General features: G+C 40.5%; 1 protein-coding gene across 1 annotated transcript; it reads right to left on the reverse strand.

Annotated features, from left to right (window-relative positions):
• Positions 1–1,624: 1,624 nt before the first annotated feature.
• On the reverse strand, positions 1,625–17,044 carry KRT23 (keratin 23 (histone deacetylase inducible)). Its single transcript, XM_006832600.1, has 8 exons — positions 16,649–17,044; positions 10,063–10,145; positions 7,466–7,622; positions 6,054–6,215; positions 5,841–5,963; positions 4,075–4,295; positions 3,192–3,223; positions 1,625–1,719 (listed from the first exon to the last, which is right to left on the reverse strand). The coding sequence occupies exons 1-8, from the start codon at positions 17,042–17,044 to the stop codon at positions 1,625–1,627; spliced, it is 1,269 nt and encodes a 422-aa protein (XP_006832663.1).
• Positions 17,045–19,277: the final 2,233 nt, after the last annotated feature.

Here is a 19,277-nt window from a genome sequence, read left to right on the forward strand (position 1 = left end):
TTCATTTTACACCATAAGGAGCCCTAGTGATACAGTGGGCTAAGCTTGGGCTGCTAACCACATTTTCAAAGTTCAAACCTACCATCCACTCCTTGGAAGAAACATGAGGCTGTTTGCTGCTGTAAATATTTAGAGCCTTGGAAGCCCTCTGGAGCAGGTCTACTCCATGTTATAGGATTGCTATGAGTTGGAATTGACTCTATGACATTGTTTGTTTTGGGGATTTAGTGTTCTATACCATATGGATTTCCTGGATTCTTTTTGTCTACTTTCAGATTGTTAGGGGCTACTTTTTTTTATGATTGGGGCATTAGGGATCAGAAATACCAGTTACTGGTTTAAAAAAGAAAGTTGTACCCAGCTTTAGCAACTATGTCCAGATTAAAAATATTGATAGCAGTTCTTTCCAAGATAGTATTACAATATAGAAATAGAAAATAGAAAATGAAATAGAAATAGAAAATGACTATTCAGTCAATATCTTAGATGCCAATGGAACTAAATGACACCCACTTTTAGTTTGTTAATAGCTGATTTCAGGAGTCAAGACACCTGGAATTAAACCCAATTGCAACAATTCAGTGAATGTTTGGGTAAGTAAGTACCTTTACCACTGTGGGCCCTAGTATGTCTGTGAAATGGGGAAAATTGACTAGTCTGTTTCTGTGGTCTCTTAAATTGGCAATATATTATGATTCCATTTGCAACATTCTGATGATAGCTTATGGGAAGTGTGGGTCTCTGCTTTCTCTCCAGCGTTGTTCCTCTGCACTAATCTTGGAACAATGGCACATGCTGCTACAATTTGAGTGGTGAATGGCACCTTCTTTAGAGGTAGAGGTGGACAGTTTTAGTGCTTTGGCCACCTACTGCCACTCTGCATAATGTGCTAGACCCTAAGTATTGCAATCGAGATCTTAGATGAGTTTCTTCTCTTTTTAGGGTCTTAGTAGTATCTGTCTGTAATGTTTTTTCTTTCTTTCTTTTTGAATTCCTTTCTCTAGCTTTAACTCTCTTTGAAACCCTTCAGATTTTCTTCTTCTTATTTTTTTAAATGTGAGGTGCAATAAATCATTTCACTGAGGCATTCTGGGCCTCCCAGTCTCTGTCATTTTCCCTCCTTTCTCCTGGCAGGAATGCTTACAAGGACCTTGAGATCTTCATGAGCCACATCTCATCCCTAAGCTGCATGACTGCAAGGTAACAGTTCTGATCTTGGTTCACTTGTAGACACACTTGGTGGGACTGAAGTCCTTGTGAATCTTTCATAGCCAAGGCTGAGAATCTCTAGCTAGGATGAGACCTTAAGTTCCTGTCTTGCCATATATACGTGCATGTAGCTGATGTGTTTATTTGCTACATAACAGATGCACAGAAGTAAGGATCAAAGACTGTTGTATAAAAATGGAGCTTTCAACTCATAAGCTTGTATCTTGATTAAAAAAGTGCAACAGTGTATTCAGATCATTGTGAAAGTTTGGTGATTGTAACAGAGAAAATGCAAATGTCTGAGTTTGGTGGCTCCAAGAGTGCCTCTTAGCAGAACTCTCACCATGAGTGGCTGGGCAAGAATTTCCCATTGAGAACAAATTATTTTTACAACAAGCAAGAGATTTTATTAGTTTCATGCATGCTTTTGGATTTCATTCACTTGAGAAAGAACTATTCTTCCATTGATGCTTTCTTGTGTGATGGCCTTGATCTTTGGAGCTGTAGACACTGAGGGAAAGAAGCAATGAAGAGATCACTGCCATGCGCCTTCCACCATCTAACCGTACTTTCAGGTCCCTGGATTTCCATTCCCTCCAAAGTGATCACTAAGCGACATGGCAGGTTCTTCAGTAGGGAAAGAACCATTACAAAGGAAGGTTTTTCCTCTCATTCTCCAGAAAATGAGGATATATGGTCAAGCTCCTCTTAGGTGTGCATGCTGGGGTAATCTAGTCTCTGACTGCAGAAGTCCTTTCTCCCTGTGTGAGTTTTGTAGTGCTTTGGCCACAAATTCTATGATTTTACAGAGCATTAAATGCCCTTGGGGGCACCTCATTTTAAGAGGGACATTAATGCACCTACGTGGGCTGAGGGCAGTCACGAGTCTAGAAAATATGCCAGATGAGGGATGGGCAAGAAACCCGTGTTTGTCATGGCCATTGTTCTCAAAGATATGACATATTGGAATAGATGCCTTGTTGACAACCCACTAGTATAATTCTATATAAGATGACAGAATTAGAAGCATTAGTAGACATATAGAGGAGAATTTTAAAATCAAACCTCTCCAACTGTAGACTGTGCCACCCTATAAAGTAATGGGTTCACCATCCCTAGACATGAATAAGAAGAAACTGAAGGACCATCTGTCAGGGTCTTACCGAGGAGAACCAGTTAGACCAGCTGTGTCATGTGATGATTCCTCCAACTTTGACTCTTTAAGTTTCTAGTGCCTTGGAACACTTCTGCTACAAATTAATCAGAAAGCACAACCTACCCTAAACTCTGGTTCCCTGGGATTGTCTATGAGATGGTAAAGATAATCTGAGAAAATATGATTCCCAGGTCAAAGAAGTTTGGGAGAACTGGGTGGAACAAATTAAAGTCTTTGCTGTTGCTTCTTTACCTCTCTTATTCCACTTCCTCCCGACAGCTCTAATTGTTCAGTCATTAATATATTGAAATGAAACCTGACTCTTTGAGAGTAGGATAATGGTACATAATTTTCTCAAACTTCTTTCATAACACACTATTAAAATCTCACAGAAGACTAATATTCAACAGACTATAATCTGGGAAATTATGTGGAATCAGTTCTTAATTTTCCAGGAGTTTAGTAAACAGATGCCATTATTTAGTGCTTTGTTAGTTGGTGTCAAGTTAGGTCCAACTCGTAGTGAGCTTATATCTAACAAGGAAATGCTGTCCAATCCTGTATTTAATAGAGGCATAGTAATAATGATACTGTTTATCTGCTGTACGGCTTGAAAAGAACTTTCATATATGTTGGTGAGGACAATATTGAGAGCTGACTTTGTATTACATAATTCATTTATTCAAAATTCATGTCATTCGGGAGTAAGATTAACCAGTACCTTTGGGTATATGCTGAGAATTATGACTATTACAGAATGGATAAAAGAACACGCTGCTGCATTAGAAAATGAGTCGATTTAAACAATGAAAGATTTTTTTCTTACCTTTCACACTTGACTTAGATTCTTCCATTACCCTATAGAAGTGATAAAGGTTAAAGTTCATTTTAGTATTAGCAACAATTGCAAAAACTCAGGATGAACTAACTTCCTTTGTCTGCTTGTAAATTCTCAGCTCTTTAATGAAGATAATTGGCTATGGTAGGTTATCGCAAGGTTAGGAGTTCATGGGAGAATCCTTCCCCACCCAGAAGGCAGAGGGTACTGCCTCCAACTTAGCCCTAGGGTCAGGGGAAGTCCGCCATACCCTTCTTTCAGGTGGTGTGGGTTTTGCCTCCAGCCCTGTCCAGTCTCTTGGATTTAAGCCCTGCACTCTGAGATTCCCAACTGTTCAAAGTTTGGCCCAATGGCTTTTTATTTGTGCCTTTTGAAACATCTTCTAACCTCTTCTCTTAGGTCATGCAATGTATGAACCCCTAATGTGGTCTGCCATTGCCATTCCTGAGTAATTAGAAATACTAGGTTGAAAGGACAGGCATCTAAGTTTCATATGAATCTTTTCCTACTGTTAGGCTAAGACGTTCCTTTTTATTTTTATTTATTTGAACCAGAATTGAATGTGTTCTCACTGGAAAACAACACTGTAGCCAAACCATCTTAGCTGTTTCTTTGCAGGTATATCAATATATGAATTTTAACTGTTCCAACTTCAAACTTTAGCGTTTGTGGAGCAATAATACCACAGCTGACTAATTCACGCTTGTTGCGTAATGAAATATAACCTGATGTAAGTATCTTCATGAGAAATTCAACACAAACTGTTTCTTCGTGGACAGTTAGTAACAGAACCCGTCAGGGACATGAATGTACACACTAGATTTGGAGACCCTTTGTTTGCGTCCTTCTCTCCCTCCAGTCTTTGCCTTACCCTTCAGTCTCTCCCTCCAGGAGCTGGCGGTAGGTAGCAATCTCCTTTTCTAGGTGGGTTTTGATGCCTAAGAGGACCTTGTATTCACTGTTCTGACGCTCCAGGTCACGGCGGAGCTGCCTCAGTTCTTCCTCGTAGTGGGAGATGATTTGCTGCATGTCCTGGAGTTGGCAGGCATACCGAGACTGGGTCTCTGACAGCATGTTTTCCAAAGCGGATTTCTGAAACAGACAGTTCTTTCATTAATTGATTGAACATCCAATGAGGCTGTAACTTGCATTATTGAAGACTTACACTGTGTTGCTCACTCTGCTAGTTAGTGGGCTAGCTGCTGGGAATACAAAGGTGAGAAAGAAGCAGGCTGATTGGCAGGTTTGGGACTTGGGCAATCTGGCATTGAGCATGTCGAAGCTTTGGAAGCTCTGTTTTTTGTGCTCAAACTTTTGTATCCGGGAACTCTTGGCCACTTAGCTATACTTCTGTAGGCTTGTTGTTGGTCATTTGAGATTGGGTATTTGCTGCCTTGAATTGAACGGTTGTTTGCCTTCATATACACATGTTCTATTTCTTCTGGCCATAGAGATTATGAGGGTGTAGCGCTTTCCCAGAGTCCTGGTGTAGCGCTGTAGGATAGATACTGGGCTGCTAACTGCAAGGTCAATGGTTCAGACCCATCAGCTGCTTCTTAGAAAGCAGGGTCACTATGAGTTGGAATCGACTTGACAACACTTAACAACAATAAATTATCTATGTGACTAGAACTGGGAAGATATTGCCTGGAGCCCAGAAAAGCTTTGTGGGGCTGGGACAGTGTGCTTTAAATAACCCCAGGTACACTATTGATTGGAGTCCTGGTGTGGCACTATAGGATAAGCACTGGACTGCTGATCATGAGGTCAGTGGTTCAAATCCACCAGCAGCTCCTCAAAAACCCTATAGAGCATCGCTATGAGTCAGAACGACTGGACAGCAACCACAACAACAGCTCTCCTAGGAGCCCTGGTGACACAATAGTTAAGTGCTTAGTTGCTAAGCAAAACGTTGGGGGTTCGCACTCACCAAATGCTCCATGGGAGAAAGATGGCAATCTGGTTCTGTAAAAATGACCTTGGAAACTCTATGGGCACGTCTACCTTGTCCTGTGGGGTCACTATGAGTTGGGACCAACTTGACAGGCATAGCAAGACTGAGTGTCAAGCGGGCCATGTGATTTCAGCACTGGTCACTTAGGAGCTGTGTGACCTTGGCTAGTTTATTTCACCATCTGGATTTTTAGTTCCAGGTACAAAGACCTCTGGTAGCATAGTGGTTACGAATCGGGCTGTGAACCTCAAGGTCAGCAGTTCGAAACTACCAGCTGTTCCGTGGGAGAAAGATGAGGTTTTCTGCTCCTGTAAAGATTTGCAGCCTTGGAAACCCTGTACAGGGTCGCTAATGAGTCGGAACCGACTTCATGGCACACGGCCACAGCCACTAAGACCTACCTGATAAGTTTAATGTGAGAATTAATCACATTTAGTATGATTAACTACCAGGCACAACATGTGGTATACTGCGGTCACTCAGGGTCGCTATGGGCCGGAACCTACTCAATGACACTTAACAGCAACAACAATTGTTATTCTTATTATGAGCAATTTGGATGGACAGTGGAAAGTGAGAGATGTTTCCAAGAGAAGTGAGGAGTTGGGGCTGGGGAGAGAAGTCAAGGAAGGCTTCATGGAGGAGGTGGTACCTGGCCCTGGAATGTCCTCGTCTGGACTCACCCTGTTGTACTGTGCCTGCAGGTCAATCTCCAGTGCCTGGAAAGTCCGCTTCAGCTCATGGATGTCACTTTGGCCACTCTGAACAACTGCTGGACTGGCCACTTCCTGGGACATAGCTGCAGACTGTAAGACCAAGCAAAGGGCAGCAGGCATTGGCCTTGGGAACATATGGCAATAGCACCTCTAGATAATGTTTGAGCACCTTTGTTTTACCTGCTCTTTAAACCAAGTGTCCAAGTCTTGATGCTTCTTCTTTATTATAAACTCATATTCCTGCCTCATGTCCTCCAAGATCTTAATCAGATCTTCCCCTGGGGTTGTATCCACCTTCACATTGACCTTGAAGTCATTTGGCACATGCTGTTCCTCCATTTCCTGTTTAATGACAGAGATAGAAAGGGAATCATCTGTGACAACCAGAAGGCAGGAAGTATATTGATTTGCAGCAGTAAGTGGATATTTTAAAAATTCTGTTTATGTGGTTGCTAACTTTTCACTGGCTGTGTTTTGTTTCTCAGGTACTACTCTGTCGATGACAAAATATTATATGATCTTTTTCTCTTATAATTGTATAAGCCAAAGAATAACACTAGGCAAGTAATTAAATGGCCTTTGTGACTGCTGTTTAATCCTTGGTTCAAAAAATTTCTGGAAAGAATTATGCTTACATAGTGTGTAAAGTCCTGCTCAGGAAATATTATTCATTGGTGATGTGATTATGCAATTAACCAGGCAAACATTTCAGGTTGTAACCCAAAATTTTTGAGAAGCAGTTTAGTAACTAAAAGCCAAAAGGTGTAGAGACTTTTAGCATCTTGCCAAATGCACAGTGACTCTGTAAGGCTAACACCCATAGGATATCATGAAAACCACACAGCCGCAGGAAAGGTTTAGGTAACAGTCATTGTACAAGCAACTGTTTGGAAACAAGACTGCTTTGATGTTCAGAAGCAATTTTATTTGCTTAAAATGGGAATTGTTTTTGCATCATCTTATCAAACTCTCAGGGAACTCGGATGGTACCTTTTTAAAAGTCAGCTAAACGCTTCTAGCAGTTAGGATTCGCAATTTTTGCCTCTAGTCTTATTTGCTTTGGTCAGTGCTCATATTCTCTTTATGCTATTTTCCTGCAGTTTGCTTCACACTAGGTCAATGAAGGAAGCTCAGTCTGACACATTTATTCTTAGAGTATCCTATTAACAAACAAGTCTAGATAAACATTTTGTGTTGTTAACAAAATTGTTGAACAATTTCTCATTGATTTTTATGGACCTTTGGATCAAGTAGCTAAGCTTGAAGCTACAGAAGAAAACAAAAGAGAAATTGTATCCTTGGTTGTAATGCACATGGTTACTGTGCTCGGCTGCGAGCCAAAAGGTTGGTGGTTCAAATGCATCCAGAGACACCTTGCAAGAAATATGTGGTGATCCATGACTATTCCCCAAATTCAACCACTGAAAACTCTGTGGAGCACAACTCTGTCTGACACTCTGGGGGCACCATGAGCTGGAGTTAACTTGATGTCGACTCATTTTTAATTTGGTTTATGATTCTGCAAGTGCAGGACAGTACGCCTGGCATCTGGATGTGGTTATGGAGGTTAATGTGTGCCTGGGGAGTTCTACCTGCTCATGGTGCTTCTTCATAAGTATGAGTTCTTTCCTCATCCCTTCAACCTCTTGTTCTAGGTCTGTTGTGACAATGGTCAGATTATCCAAGGTCTTCCGGAGGCCCTCAACTTCAATTTCCAAGTCTTTCTTGAAGGAGTGTTCATTTTCATACCTGTGGTTAGAAGGGAAGCACACACCAGTTGTTGTTGTTGTTAAGTGCCGTCAAGTCGGCTCCGACCCATACTGACCCTGTATAGGGTTTCTGAGGAACATCTATCTGGTAGGCTTGAAATGCCGACCTTGTGGTTCAAAATGACTTAGCAATCCAGTGCATTAACCCACAGTGCCACATCAGGACTCTATGCCAATTGTTAGAAGGCTGCATTTGTAAGGATTTCTGTTCATCAGGTTCTAAGCTCTTCCATTTTAGGCTTTATGAGAGCAAATGAATACATCTAATGCTTTGTAAAAGGATCTCTGGTAGCATAATGATTACGAATCGGGCTGCTAACAGGAAGGTCGGCAGTTCGAAACTACCAGTGGTTCCACAGGAGAAAGATGAGGCGTTCTGCTCCCGTAAAGATTTACAGCCTCAGAAACCCTGTGCAGGGTCACTATGAGTAGGAGCCGACTCCACAGTACTTAACAACAACAAATGCATTGTATGTCTGTTCCATGCTACATGTCTCTATGATTTGGACTGAAGATTAGTTTTTAAATCGCATAGTGAGAACAGAATAACAAACCACCACATGCCTATCATATAGACTTAGCAAGTACTAACATTTTGTCATATTACCTCATCTGTATTCTTTGCTGAAGTATTTAACAATTCATTGTAGATATTATGGGGAGTTTTTGGTAGCACAAATGAAAGAACTTGAATGTTAATTGTAAGGTTAACGGTTCAGATCCACCCAGAGGTGTCTAGGAAAAACAATATGGTCTATTTCTAAGCGGTCCTGTGGAGCACAGGGCTGTTCTGAACACATGGGATTGATCCAACGTCGTGGCAACTGTTGGTGGTGTTTTTGCTTTTGGTAAACATTATGATATCACTTGAAAGTTTAAGACACATCTTTTAGAAAAAGATATTTTTCTAAAATTTTTTTTCTAAGAAAAAAGGTGTTTCTAGTCATAATACCATTGTTATCACTACCTAAAAATTGGTAACTCTTTGATATCAGCTAATGCTTGCTCACTAGCTGCTCCTTGGAAACCCTACACAGGGTCGCTATGGGTCAGAGTTGACTTGATGGCACTTAACAACAACAACAACAATGTTTGATTCACAGTCCTGGAGTGACACTGTGGGTTAATGTGCTGAACTGCAAAGTTGGTTTGAACCTCAAGGTCAGTGGTTCAAGCTCACCAGCTGCTCCTCAGAAACCCCATACAGAGTAGCTATGGGTTGGAACCAACTCGATGGCACAGAACAACAACAATGCTTGGTTCAGGGTCCTGGTGGTACAGTATTTAAAGCACTCAGCTGCCAGCTGAAAGATGGATAGTGTGAACCCACCAGCCCCTCTTTGAGAGAAGGATGAAGCAGTTTGGAAACCCTGTGAGACAGTTTTACTTTCTCTCTCTTTTTAAGTTTTTATAGTGAATTGAGTGATGGTTTACATTGGAGAGCATCAGTTCTACACTCATCCTGTTATATTTCATTTCATTGCAATGATTACAATCCCCTTCATACATCATCATTCAACAGTATTTGCTTCTATTTCCTCTGTGTGTGTGTGTGTGCATTTTTTTTTTTTTTTAATGTACACAAAACCACTCAGGATTATATAATCATTCAAGCAAAGGGTACATTCTGTAAGCCTGCCTCCTGGCTGCCAGCATACAGCCTTTCTCTATTCATTATCTGGAGTACTCAGCTGCTCTATCTTTCCATGTCATCACCTCTGCCTCCATCTCCTTGTGTTGCTGCTTCTCTGGTTAGAGTCCCAGGTTACACCTGTGCTCTTCTCCCTTGATGGTCCTAGGGTCCTCTGGTCCTGGATTGTAAGATTAACAACTCCCTCCTTTTTGTTACCCAACCTCTACCTTTACAGTTGTAACAGTCACAATTAGTCATAATGACAATTATTCATTATTGAATCATAAGAATCTTATCCCCATCTCCTTTCACCAGACCTGTCTAAACAAGATGAAAACTATTCAGTGGGGATTCTACCTTCCCCTGCACACTCTGAAACTAAACTCCCTCTTGAAAACTTGTAAGTCAGTCACTTGATGCCTTTATTGGCCACCCCCTCAATTTTAGGTAGCCAGTGTCTAAGTTGCCTGTCTCTAGCAACCCTGTGTACAGAGAGGATAGGATTGATCCTTGATTTTATTTTCTTTTATAGGACCATTTTGAGCCAGAATTGACTTAAGGGCAGTGGGTTTTGGATAATCCTTGGTTCATAATCAAATTTCCCCATTTGACTTCAAAAGGTATTTTATAGTTGGTTTGTTTAAACTAGGGTCCAAGTCAAATGCCATACATTGCATTTGGTTTTAATTTAGTAACATTTTAGATAGTGGTAAGATATGTTTCCCTTTTCTAGAAATATCAACAACAAAGTAATAAAAACAAAACATATTATGGAGAAGGAACTTACTTGAGACTGAAGTCATCCACTGCCATCTTGGCATTGCCAATGAGTAGACTGATCTGAGCATTGGCCATTTTACCATCTGTTATCTGTCAAACACACAGTGAGAGTCATTGTATGTGGGCACACTCACACAGGACACCTGCATCTCAGCCCTCTAGTTTCCAACCTCTACAGACTTATTAGCACAGACAACTTTTCTTTCTGGCAAGGAACAATGAGGAATCAAACCAATAAATGTTTACTGAGCACCTACTAGGTCTGAGGAGTCCTGGTGTGGCACTGGACTGCTAACTGCAAGGTTGGAGGTTAAAACCTACCAGCCACTCCTTGGAAACCCTATACAGGCTCCCTATGAATCAGAACTGACCCTACTACACTTAACAATAACTAGGTGTGAAGTACAAGAATGATTTTATAGTATGAAAAGATAGGGTTTGCAGTCAATTTGACCACCTCTTTTTATACTGATAATTTAAAAGATGGTTTCTAAAGGAAGACGAAAGAATAATTATTCAGAATAACTTTTGACTTTCTAATATCATGAATATGTCTTTGCATTTTGCTTATGCTTACCCACATCTGAAGAGGAAAAACAGAGTTTAAGCTGTGACCTTGGTCTTATGTTGAATATTAGCTCATATCTCCAAAGTAACCACTTTGTAATCATCGTAAGTTAACATAATTCTTCCTTGTTAAAGCATCATGTTTTTTTTATCAGTGTTATTAAAGAGTTGACAAACCAATTTTGGTTAGTTATTAATTTTAGATACCCTATTGGTTGTTTACTCAGGATTAAAATTTGACAAAATATTAGATCTGTAAAAACTATTGTCATTGTTTAGGTACTGTCAAGTTGGTTCCAACTCATAGCGACCCTATGCACCATGAAATAAAGGCCTGCCCAGTCCGGTGCCATCCTTACAGTTGTTATGGACAAAGAAATTTAAAATGTATTTCATAATAGTCATCACATAGCACACTCCCCCCGCCCAAGTTTCTACACAGCTGGACACATAACATGTAGGTATATGTGTGTGTTTGTAGTTTACTCTGTGATGCAAGTTCCTCAATGTAAGCTATTAAAATACACGGGGACTTAAAAAAAGTCCATGGAAACATGGAGTTAAAAGATAATGGGAATTTTTCCATGAACTTTTTGAAGCCTTCTCGTATTAATTGAGTCCCGGTGTGTGACACTGTAGGATAAGCACTGGATTGACAACTGCAAGGTCAGTGGTTCAGATCCCACAGCTGTTCCTCTGAAGCCCTCTACAGAACTGCTATGAGTGGGAAACAATTGACAGCATTTAACTACAACAACAGCAAGTCTTAGAAACTGGAATATTTCTTTGCCATCTAAAGAAATAACTTAATAATATTTAACTGTGTTAAAGTCTCCAGCTAAAGACTTTCAATAGATAGTTATGTACTTTTTTCACTTAAAAAGAAAAAGATTGTTGAAAATGTTTATCTAAGTGATTGTATATGCATATGTGATTTGTAAATTCTTTTAGTATATTGTGTTGTTTTTAAGTGCCATCAAGTCAGTTCCAACTCATAGCAACCCTGAATAGGCTTTCCAAGGAGTGGGTGGTGAGTTTGAACTGCTTGATCTTGTGGTTCAAACTGACCTTGCAGTCCAGTGCTTTATCCCACGGCCTCACACCAGGACATTTTATAGTATATTATAGCTGAGAAATAGTGAATATTTGATGTATGTTCGCTGTTTGTAGGAAAATGAAACAAAATTGTTTCAAGGTCAAAAGTATTACATCAGATAGAAGGTTAAACTAGGATCCTAAACAGCTGTTGGTTCTTGGATGTGTGTTACTGACCTTTGGTGTAACTGTGGGCTACTCACTGGACTTGAACTTTATCATCTATTAAATGAGCTGGTGCTAGCATAGAAACAAGCTTGGACTTCACAAGTCCCAGTTCTACCCTTTGCTAATTTAGTTGAAGCCAGAGGAATCCTGTGACATTCCATTGTATTTGTACAGTGAATGCCTTTATTTAGAAAGGATTTTCTTAGGACAAAGTTATACCTCCATACAAAGACACCTTTTAGAAATCTGTTCCCACTTAAAGCTTCACTGGCTTCATGGAATTTGATATCATGAATGCACAATTGCGGTATTCACAGGTGCTAAGGACTGTGGATCTGGATCCCAAAGAGTGGAGCTGGATGCTGCTCCCACCCATGAACTCAGTGACCTTATTTGAGTCTCCATTTCTTCCTGGAGAATAACAGCTGCTTCATCAAAGGGTTTTAAAAATGACATCAGAAGAGATTAAACAAAGTCATTTTGTAAATACTGAGCAAATTCTTGGCACACTTAGGTACTTAGAAAAACCTGTTGAAACTGAATTAGTTCAGAGGAATGTAAATGAAATCACTTTCTCTTTTAAAATCTAGCACTTTTGTAATTAGAACCAATATAAAACTATATACTAACTTGTGTACTGAGTTAGCCTATTTTCTGAAAAAAAAAACCAGCCTTTGAAAATCCTACCGTGCGCAGTTCTACTTTGACACACCTGCGGGGTCACCATGAGTCAGAATGAACTTGATGACAAATGGTTATGAGGTACTGATTGACATGCAGAAAAACCATGTACAATAAATACCATAGAACTGGAAAATTAAGACAATTTGACTTTGGTGAGTTAAACTGGTAACTTGTCAATTGCAAAGCCCATGTCAATAGTCTGATTTCCCAGGCCAGCATTCTTATAGTACATGAGTGGTGAGTTCTGCATTCATTTGATAATAGATCATATTTAAAAGCTATAACTATTCCCCGCTGTTTGAGCATACTTAGTATAATATTATAACAGTGGCACTATTTCTGAGACATCTTTTATAGTAATGAATGGATGAGAATTGATTGAGAAATAATATATGAGGCAGAGGTTTTACATTATATGTTGTAATTAATCACCTGAACTCTCCCCAAGGCTGTGAATTCATTCTTTTAAAAGATATACTTGGTATATTAATGCAGCATCATTTTGGCTGGGTGCATAATCTCCTACTAGAGAGAGGAAAATAGAATTTTTGAAAAAGAACCAAAATACCAAATACTGAGAGCCATTTAAGGGGTTTTAATCTGTAACATTCTGTGATATTTGTTGTTAGGCATTGCTGAGTTGGTTCAAACTTACAACGACCTCATGTACACATACTTTCTAACCATCTTGTTGGGGTCTTCTTTTTCACAGATACTCCACTTTACCAAGCATGGTAACCTTCTCTGTGAACTGGTTCCTCATGATAAAATGTCCAAAGTATGCCTTCTAAGGAACATTCTGGTTGGACTTCTACCAACACATCTTTGTTTGGTCTTCTGACAGTTGATGGAACTTTCAATACTCTCCTTCAACACCATAACTCAACTGGTCTTCCTTATTCACGGTCCAACTTTCACATGCACATGAGATTACTGAAAATACCATGACTTGGGGCAGGCACACCTTAGCCCTCACACTTTAAAGAGGTCCTGAGCAGTAGATTTGCTTAATCCAAATGCAAGGAATCATTTGATTTATTGACTGCTGCTTCCATGAGTGTTAATGGTTGATCTGAGCAAAATGACGTTTTTGACAACTTCAATTTTTCTCTATTTATATGGCTATTGTTTTTTGGTCCAGTGGTGAGGATTTTTGTCTTCTTTACATTGAGGTGCAACTCATACCGAAGGCTGTCATCAGTAAGTATTTTAAGTCCTGTTCACTTACAGCAAGCAAGGTTGTATCATCTGCATATCGCAGTTTGGTCAGTGAGTCTTCCTCCAATTGTGATGTCATGTTTTCCTTCAGATAATGCAACTTCTCAGATTTGAGGAAATACCGATTGATATATACAGATTGATTGGTGTGGCACTGTAGGTTAAGAACTGGACGGCTAACCACAAGGTCGGCAGTTCAAACCCATCAACTGCTCCTTGGAAACCCTGTATAGGGTAGGGTCGCTATGAATTGAAACTGACTTGGCAACAGCAAACAACAACAAACATTGAATAAATATGGTGGAAGGATACAACATTGGCACACACCTTTCCTGATTTTAAATATTCTGTGTTCCAGTCTGTGTTTCAAAGGGATTGACTTAATTTTTAAACTCAACTTTTTATGTTCTTCTTGAATAATATTTAAGATCCCCAAAAGAGGGAAGGAGTTTTTGTTTTAGCAAGGCTCAGGGAGGTCTTCCAGCATGCGGTAATTGTCTGTGTCTGTTTATTTGAGGGTCTTCTCTTCTATCATCTGTAAATGGGGTTGATAGACACCAGGATTTCAAAGAGTTGCCCTGGTTTCTAACACAAAGACAATATGACTGAAGTAGGAAAACCAGAAAAGAAGTATGTGTGGCATTTGAAGCTGAAGAAGCTGCACATTGAATCTTAGGGCCTGGAATCCTGGGCTGCCTGGAAAATGAGCCAGGTGTCCCTTCAGCCTCATCACCACCATTCACCTTTCTCTGCCCTGTTTCCAAGAATTTAGGCAACCATGTAGTCTCTGCTCATCTATAGATACCTACTTACAGAGTCGTGAGATTTAAGTGAGAAAATGTGTATGAACTATGCCTTATATGTTTCAAATGTCAATGCATGTATTATCTTTGTTAATAGTATTATTTATGTAGGAGATAGGCTAGTCAGCACCACATTGTAGTGGAAAGTTCCAGGTCTTTGGAAAGAGATCTTTGTTAGAATCCCACCTCTGCTTCTTGCTGGTGGCTTTGGATATCTTGGTTAATGTTTCTGAGTTTCAGCTTCTTTGGGTTGTTGTGTGAACTAAATCACAGTGCTTTCATCGCTGCAGAAAGCTCTACTGATATGCAGATTAAATGCCCAGCACAGTGCCTGGCACACAATAAATACTTCCCCTTTCTCTCTTCTGTCAGATAATAACAATTTCACCACCTCTTTTGGGAGTTATTTACTCAACTGTCCATTTTCAAAAGTCTTCTATTCTCTTCCTTCTAAAACCAAAGCACCTTCATTAAACAGCAAACATAGTGAAGATTGTTGAGTCATCTTGTTTTTTTTCGTAAAGACAACCATGCACTATATAGTTAAGGTAATTATCCAGTCAGGTATTAGGCTGATTATTCTATAATTAGGGTTCATTACGAGGACAGATTTATACTATCTTGATTGGTTCTTCCTACATTCAAGCAAGGACAACTGAGTGTTGTAAATATTAGAGACCTGTGGTGCCCTTTTGAAGGGTAGGTTAATCATAATCTTACAAAGAATGTTCTGGGAGTGCTTTATACAGGTGGAAATTTCCCATACACCCCACTGCCTCATCTCATAGTGACTTCATAGGACAGAGTAGAACTGCTCCAGAGGGTTTCTGAGGCTGGAGATCTTTCTGGAAGCCGACCGTCACTTAGCTCTCCTGGGTTCAAACCACCGACTTCTTGGTCAGCAGCCCAATGTGCTACCAGTTATAGTCTTAAAAATAACTTAGGGGGTGACTAGAGTGGCACTGTGGGATACCACACTGGACCGCAGGGTCGGTTTGAATTGCAAGGTTGGTGGTTCAAATTCACCAGCGGCTCCTTGGAAACCCTATGTTGTTAAGTGCCGTTGAGTCAGTTCTGACCCATAGCGACCCTGTATACGGTTCCCAAGGAGCAGCTGGTGAGCTTGAACCACCAACTCTATGGTTCAAACTGACTTTTCAGTCCAGTGATTTATCCTACAGTGCCAAACGAAGGCTCTTGGAAACTCTATACAGGGTTGCTATGAGTCAGAACCGACTTGACAATGCTTAACAGCAGCAGGTTTCCCTCCGCTTCTAGTCATTATTATGGGATGTCCCAGAAAGTGTGAGCTTAACTGTCTGATGTTTGGTTGGTAAGTTACTTCATTTTTAGAATAAGTACTTATTTAGTTGAAAAGTTCCTATTTTTTTTCAGAATAAATTTTTTTTTATCCACACCTATCCCAAGTGAGTCTTCAGATTCTGTAATTATGCTCATTTATTTTTTTCTAGAAAATATGCCATTCTTAGACTGTGAGCCCCTATTCTAGCAGCCCACAGGAATGTTAACATGGCATCTGCTAGTGGAGTGACAGCTTTTAAGTGTCATCTCCAAAGTGGTATAACTCAGTCTTTCATGGGTGGATCTAAGCACATTGCCTCTAGGTCTCTGAGGAAGGACCGAGAGAGGCAATGAAGAAGCCAGTCCTCAGCTGTGCCTTGTGCACTGAGGATGAAAAGTGGACCCTGGGTCTTGCCCCATTATTACGTCACTGGATCAGAAGTGATATTGGACATCAGCTCATTACTTTACACTTAAAAAAGTTTTTTGTGTGTATGAAAAGTCAAGTTACCTCATTTAAAAAACAGTCTTCTTAGCATTCCTCTAAGTTTTACTGCCTTCACTTACCACACAATTTATGTTTAGAAGATTAACTACACAAAACAGACTTGCCCAAGCCCAAATTTAAAGTGTAAATAAGAAAAGATCTTCAAACACCTTTGTGCACATTTGCACCTGCCATTTTCCAAGAAACTGTGATCGGTACTGATTGGCAGCTGTGTCTCCCTCCAGCCCCAGCATCACCCAAGACCTTACCTGCTCCTGCAGGTGACTGATGTTCTCTTCATAGTGTGAGTAATCTTGCTTCTTGCCGGGGTCCTTCTGCTGGTGCCACTTCAGGATGTGACTTTCCAGCTTCTCATTGGCCTCCTCCAGGGCACGCACCTTCTCCAGGTAGGAGGCCAGGCGCTGGTTGAGGTTCTGCAACATCGCTTTCCCATTCCCACCTACGAGGGACTCACTGCTTTGGGATCCCCATGACCCTCCTGGGGGTAGGCAGTTTGGCTTCATGAAGGACAGGGAGATACGGATGCCCCCTGCTCCACCATGAACGCTGGGGGCTCGAGGGAAGCAGCCCAGCCAGCCCTGGCCTCTTCCCGTGCCATGGAGGAAGCCTGAGGTGGTCTGGCTGAAGTTCTGGCTGGAGTTCATAGTCCCTTCTGCATGTGGAGCAGGGCTGGGTTGTGCTCTGCTCCCTGTCACCACAGAACTGAGTCGTCCCAGACTGCCCAGGATGGTTTTATGCCCTTTGCTGTCTGTGGGAGTTCCCTTCTCTGACAACTGTACCAACAAGATCATATCATTGTGAAACATGTGTTTCCTCTTGGTCAATCCACAGTGCCCCGGGCATACACACAGTGTTGTTGTTTAGAGCCACATCAATGTGCTAGTTTTCTTCCTCCCTTCTAGTTGTCACTGGGGGTGTGACCCACAGCAGTAGGTGGGTATTAGTCTCAGGTGTCTTGCTAATCTTTCAGTATAGTTTTCCCATTGTCCATCTACTTGAAACAAGATTAAAGTTCATGAAAGGGTTATTTGGTCTGCTATAGATTTCCTTATAAGAACAGAAACTAAGTACACACCTATTCACCCACACATATATATCCCAGCTTTACTGAAAGGGTTGGGGGAGAGATTCACAAGAGCACAGCCAGTCAGAACAGACCAGAATCTTAAAATTCTGGAATGAAAATACTCGTGCTGAGGAAATAGAGAATGGTTTGAATATCTGCTGTCTTAGCAACAGTTACTGTTTGATGGAAAGTAATTTCAAAGGAATCGCCCTTTAGAACCAACCCTCAATTGCAATTAATTAATTAATGGCTGTGCTTTCTACTTCCAGGGTGCCGTTCATCCCAGCACACCTCAAACCTAAACAAAGTTGGCTGAGCTCAGGACTCCCTTTGGCCTCTGGGCAGAACGCTTAACTGCCCAGCAGCCCTGCCCCATGCCTGAGCTTGGAATGGTTGGGCACCGTGGGTCTGCAGAAGGGATGGAGGAAAACAGGAAGCGTGCCATGGGCTGTCTATTGTTCTTGATTACTTTTATACTTTGTCAGCCAAGGTAAAGGTTAAGGATGAATTGAAAAGTAGGTTGGGAGTGGGAAGCCATGTGCTGGTTACTGGCAACTAGATTTTAAAGGGAACTTAAGAATAAAATGTCAGCATTGGAGGGGATTTCAGTGTCCTCCATCTAAGTTACTTATATTACAGATGAGGAAACTGAGGCCTGTGGAGGCAACATGGCATACAGCAAAGCTAGGGTAGGATTCTTTTTGCCACATAGTACTGTAATGAAGGTAAGTCAAAAAGTAAGGTTCCAATTCATACATGTACAGGTTTATTCCAAATGAAACACGTTTAAACACATCTCTTCGATCAGTGGATGACTGCAGACAAGTTCTTTCAGTAATACATTTGTCTTAATCTTAACTAGACTAAGTCTCCAATATAAGGTGTTCTGCGGGGCCAGTTAAATTCACGGCAAAGAGGTCAGCTTGGAAGATTATAGTAATGGTTATAGTGCTTTCAAAGGGATAATCTTGATAGGTTTTCTTGAAGGACACAGGAAGATTATGGGGGCTAACTAGGAAGAAGTTTTAGAATTTATTTTCCCTCCTGACAATATACCTGCTTATTCTTTGAGGGTAGCCAGGGCTGTCTAAAATCATTTAGCTAGGAAACCTTACCCCATCCACTTTACAGCTCTGATCTTGCCCTTCCAGATTTCTTTTTATTCTCAAAATTCAAAGAACATCGAAAAGGACTATGGTTTGAGTCCTTTGAGGATGCCTAAACTGCTATTTTGATGTGGTTCAAATAAAAAAGCACAGAATTCTGGGGGGAAGGGTAAGAGAGACGGAAACACAGTCTTTAAAAGTGTATCGACCTAGATGGAGAATATGTTCGGAAGCTATAGCTTTACATTTTGATATTTTGGTTGAAGGGTTCTATGATTTTGTAACAAAGTATTTTGATATACCCTTGTAACTTTTAGTTGAAGTTGACTTGATGGAGCCCAACAAGAGCAACAACAGGAATTTGTGGGAAAACGTGTTTTTTAAAAACTATCCGTTTAATGTTCCTGAGATCAGACGTGATGAACTCTCTTTCATTTCTGATATTAGTAACTGTGTCTTCTCTTTTATCCCTTGGTTAGCCTGGCTAGTAGTTTGACAATTTTAGTGATCTTTGCAAAGAATAAGGTATTGATTTTTTTTTTCCTATTTTTTTTAATGTATTATTTGTATTTATTGGGTTCTAATTTTTACTGTTTTTTTCTTTCTGCTTTTTATTATGATTTGATTTACTCTTCTAGTTTCTTAAGGTGGAAGCTTACCGGACTTCTGGTGTGGTGCTGTAGGATCAGCACTGGACTGTGAACC

This window comes from Chrysochloris asiatica, unplaced genomic scaffold (genome assembly GCF_000296735.1).
Source record: "Chrysochloris asiatica unplaced genomic scaffold, ChrAsi1.0 scaffold00007, whole genome shotgun sequence".
NCBI lineage: Eukaryota > Metazoa > Chordata > Mammalia > Afrosoricida > Chrysochloridae > Chrysochloris > Chrysochloris asiatica.

What these genes read in the sequence shown, in the direction of transcription:
- KRT23 (XM_006832600.1), bottom strand. Translation starts at nt 17,044, where the DNA reads ATGAACTCCAGCCAGAACTTCAGCCAGACCACCTCAGGCTTCCTCCAT. An exon ending in GTGGATGACTTCAGTCTCAA is followed by an intron (nt 7,623 to 10,062) that starts GTAAGTTCCTTC and finishes TTCTAACCACAG; the next exon opens with GTATGAAAATGAACACTCCT. An exon ending in TGAAGAAGCACCATGAGCAG is followed by an intron (nt 6,216 to 7,465) that starts GTAGAACTCCCC and finishes GTCATTAAACAG; the next exon opens with GAAATGGAGGAACAGCATGT.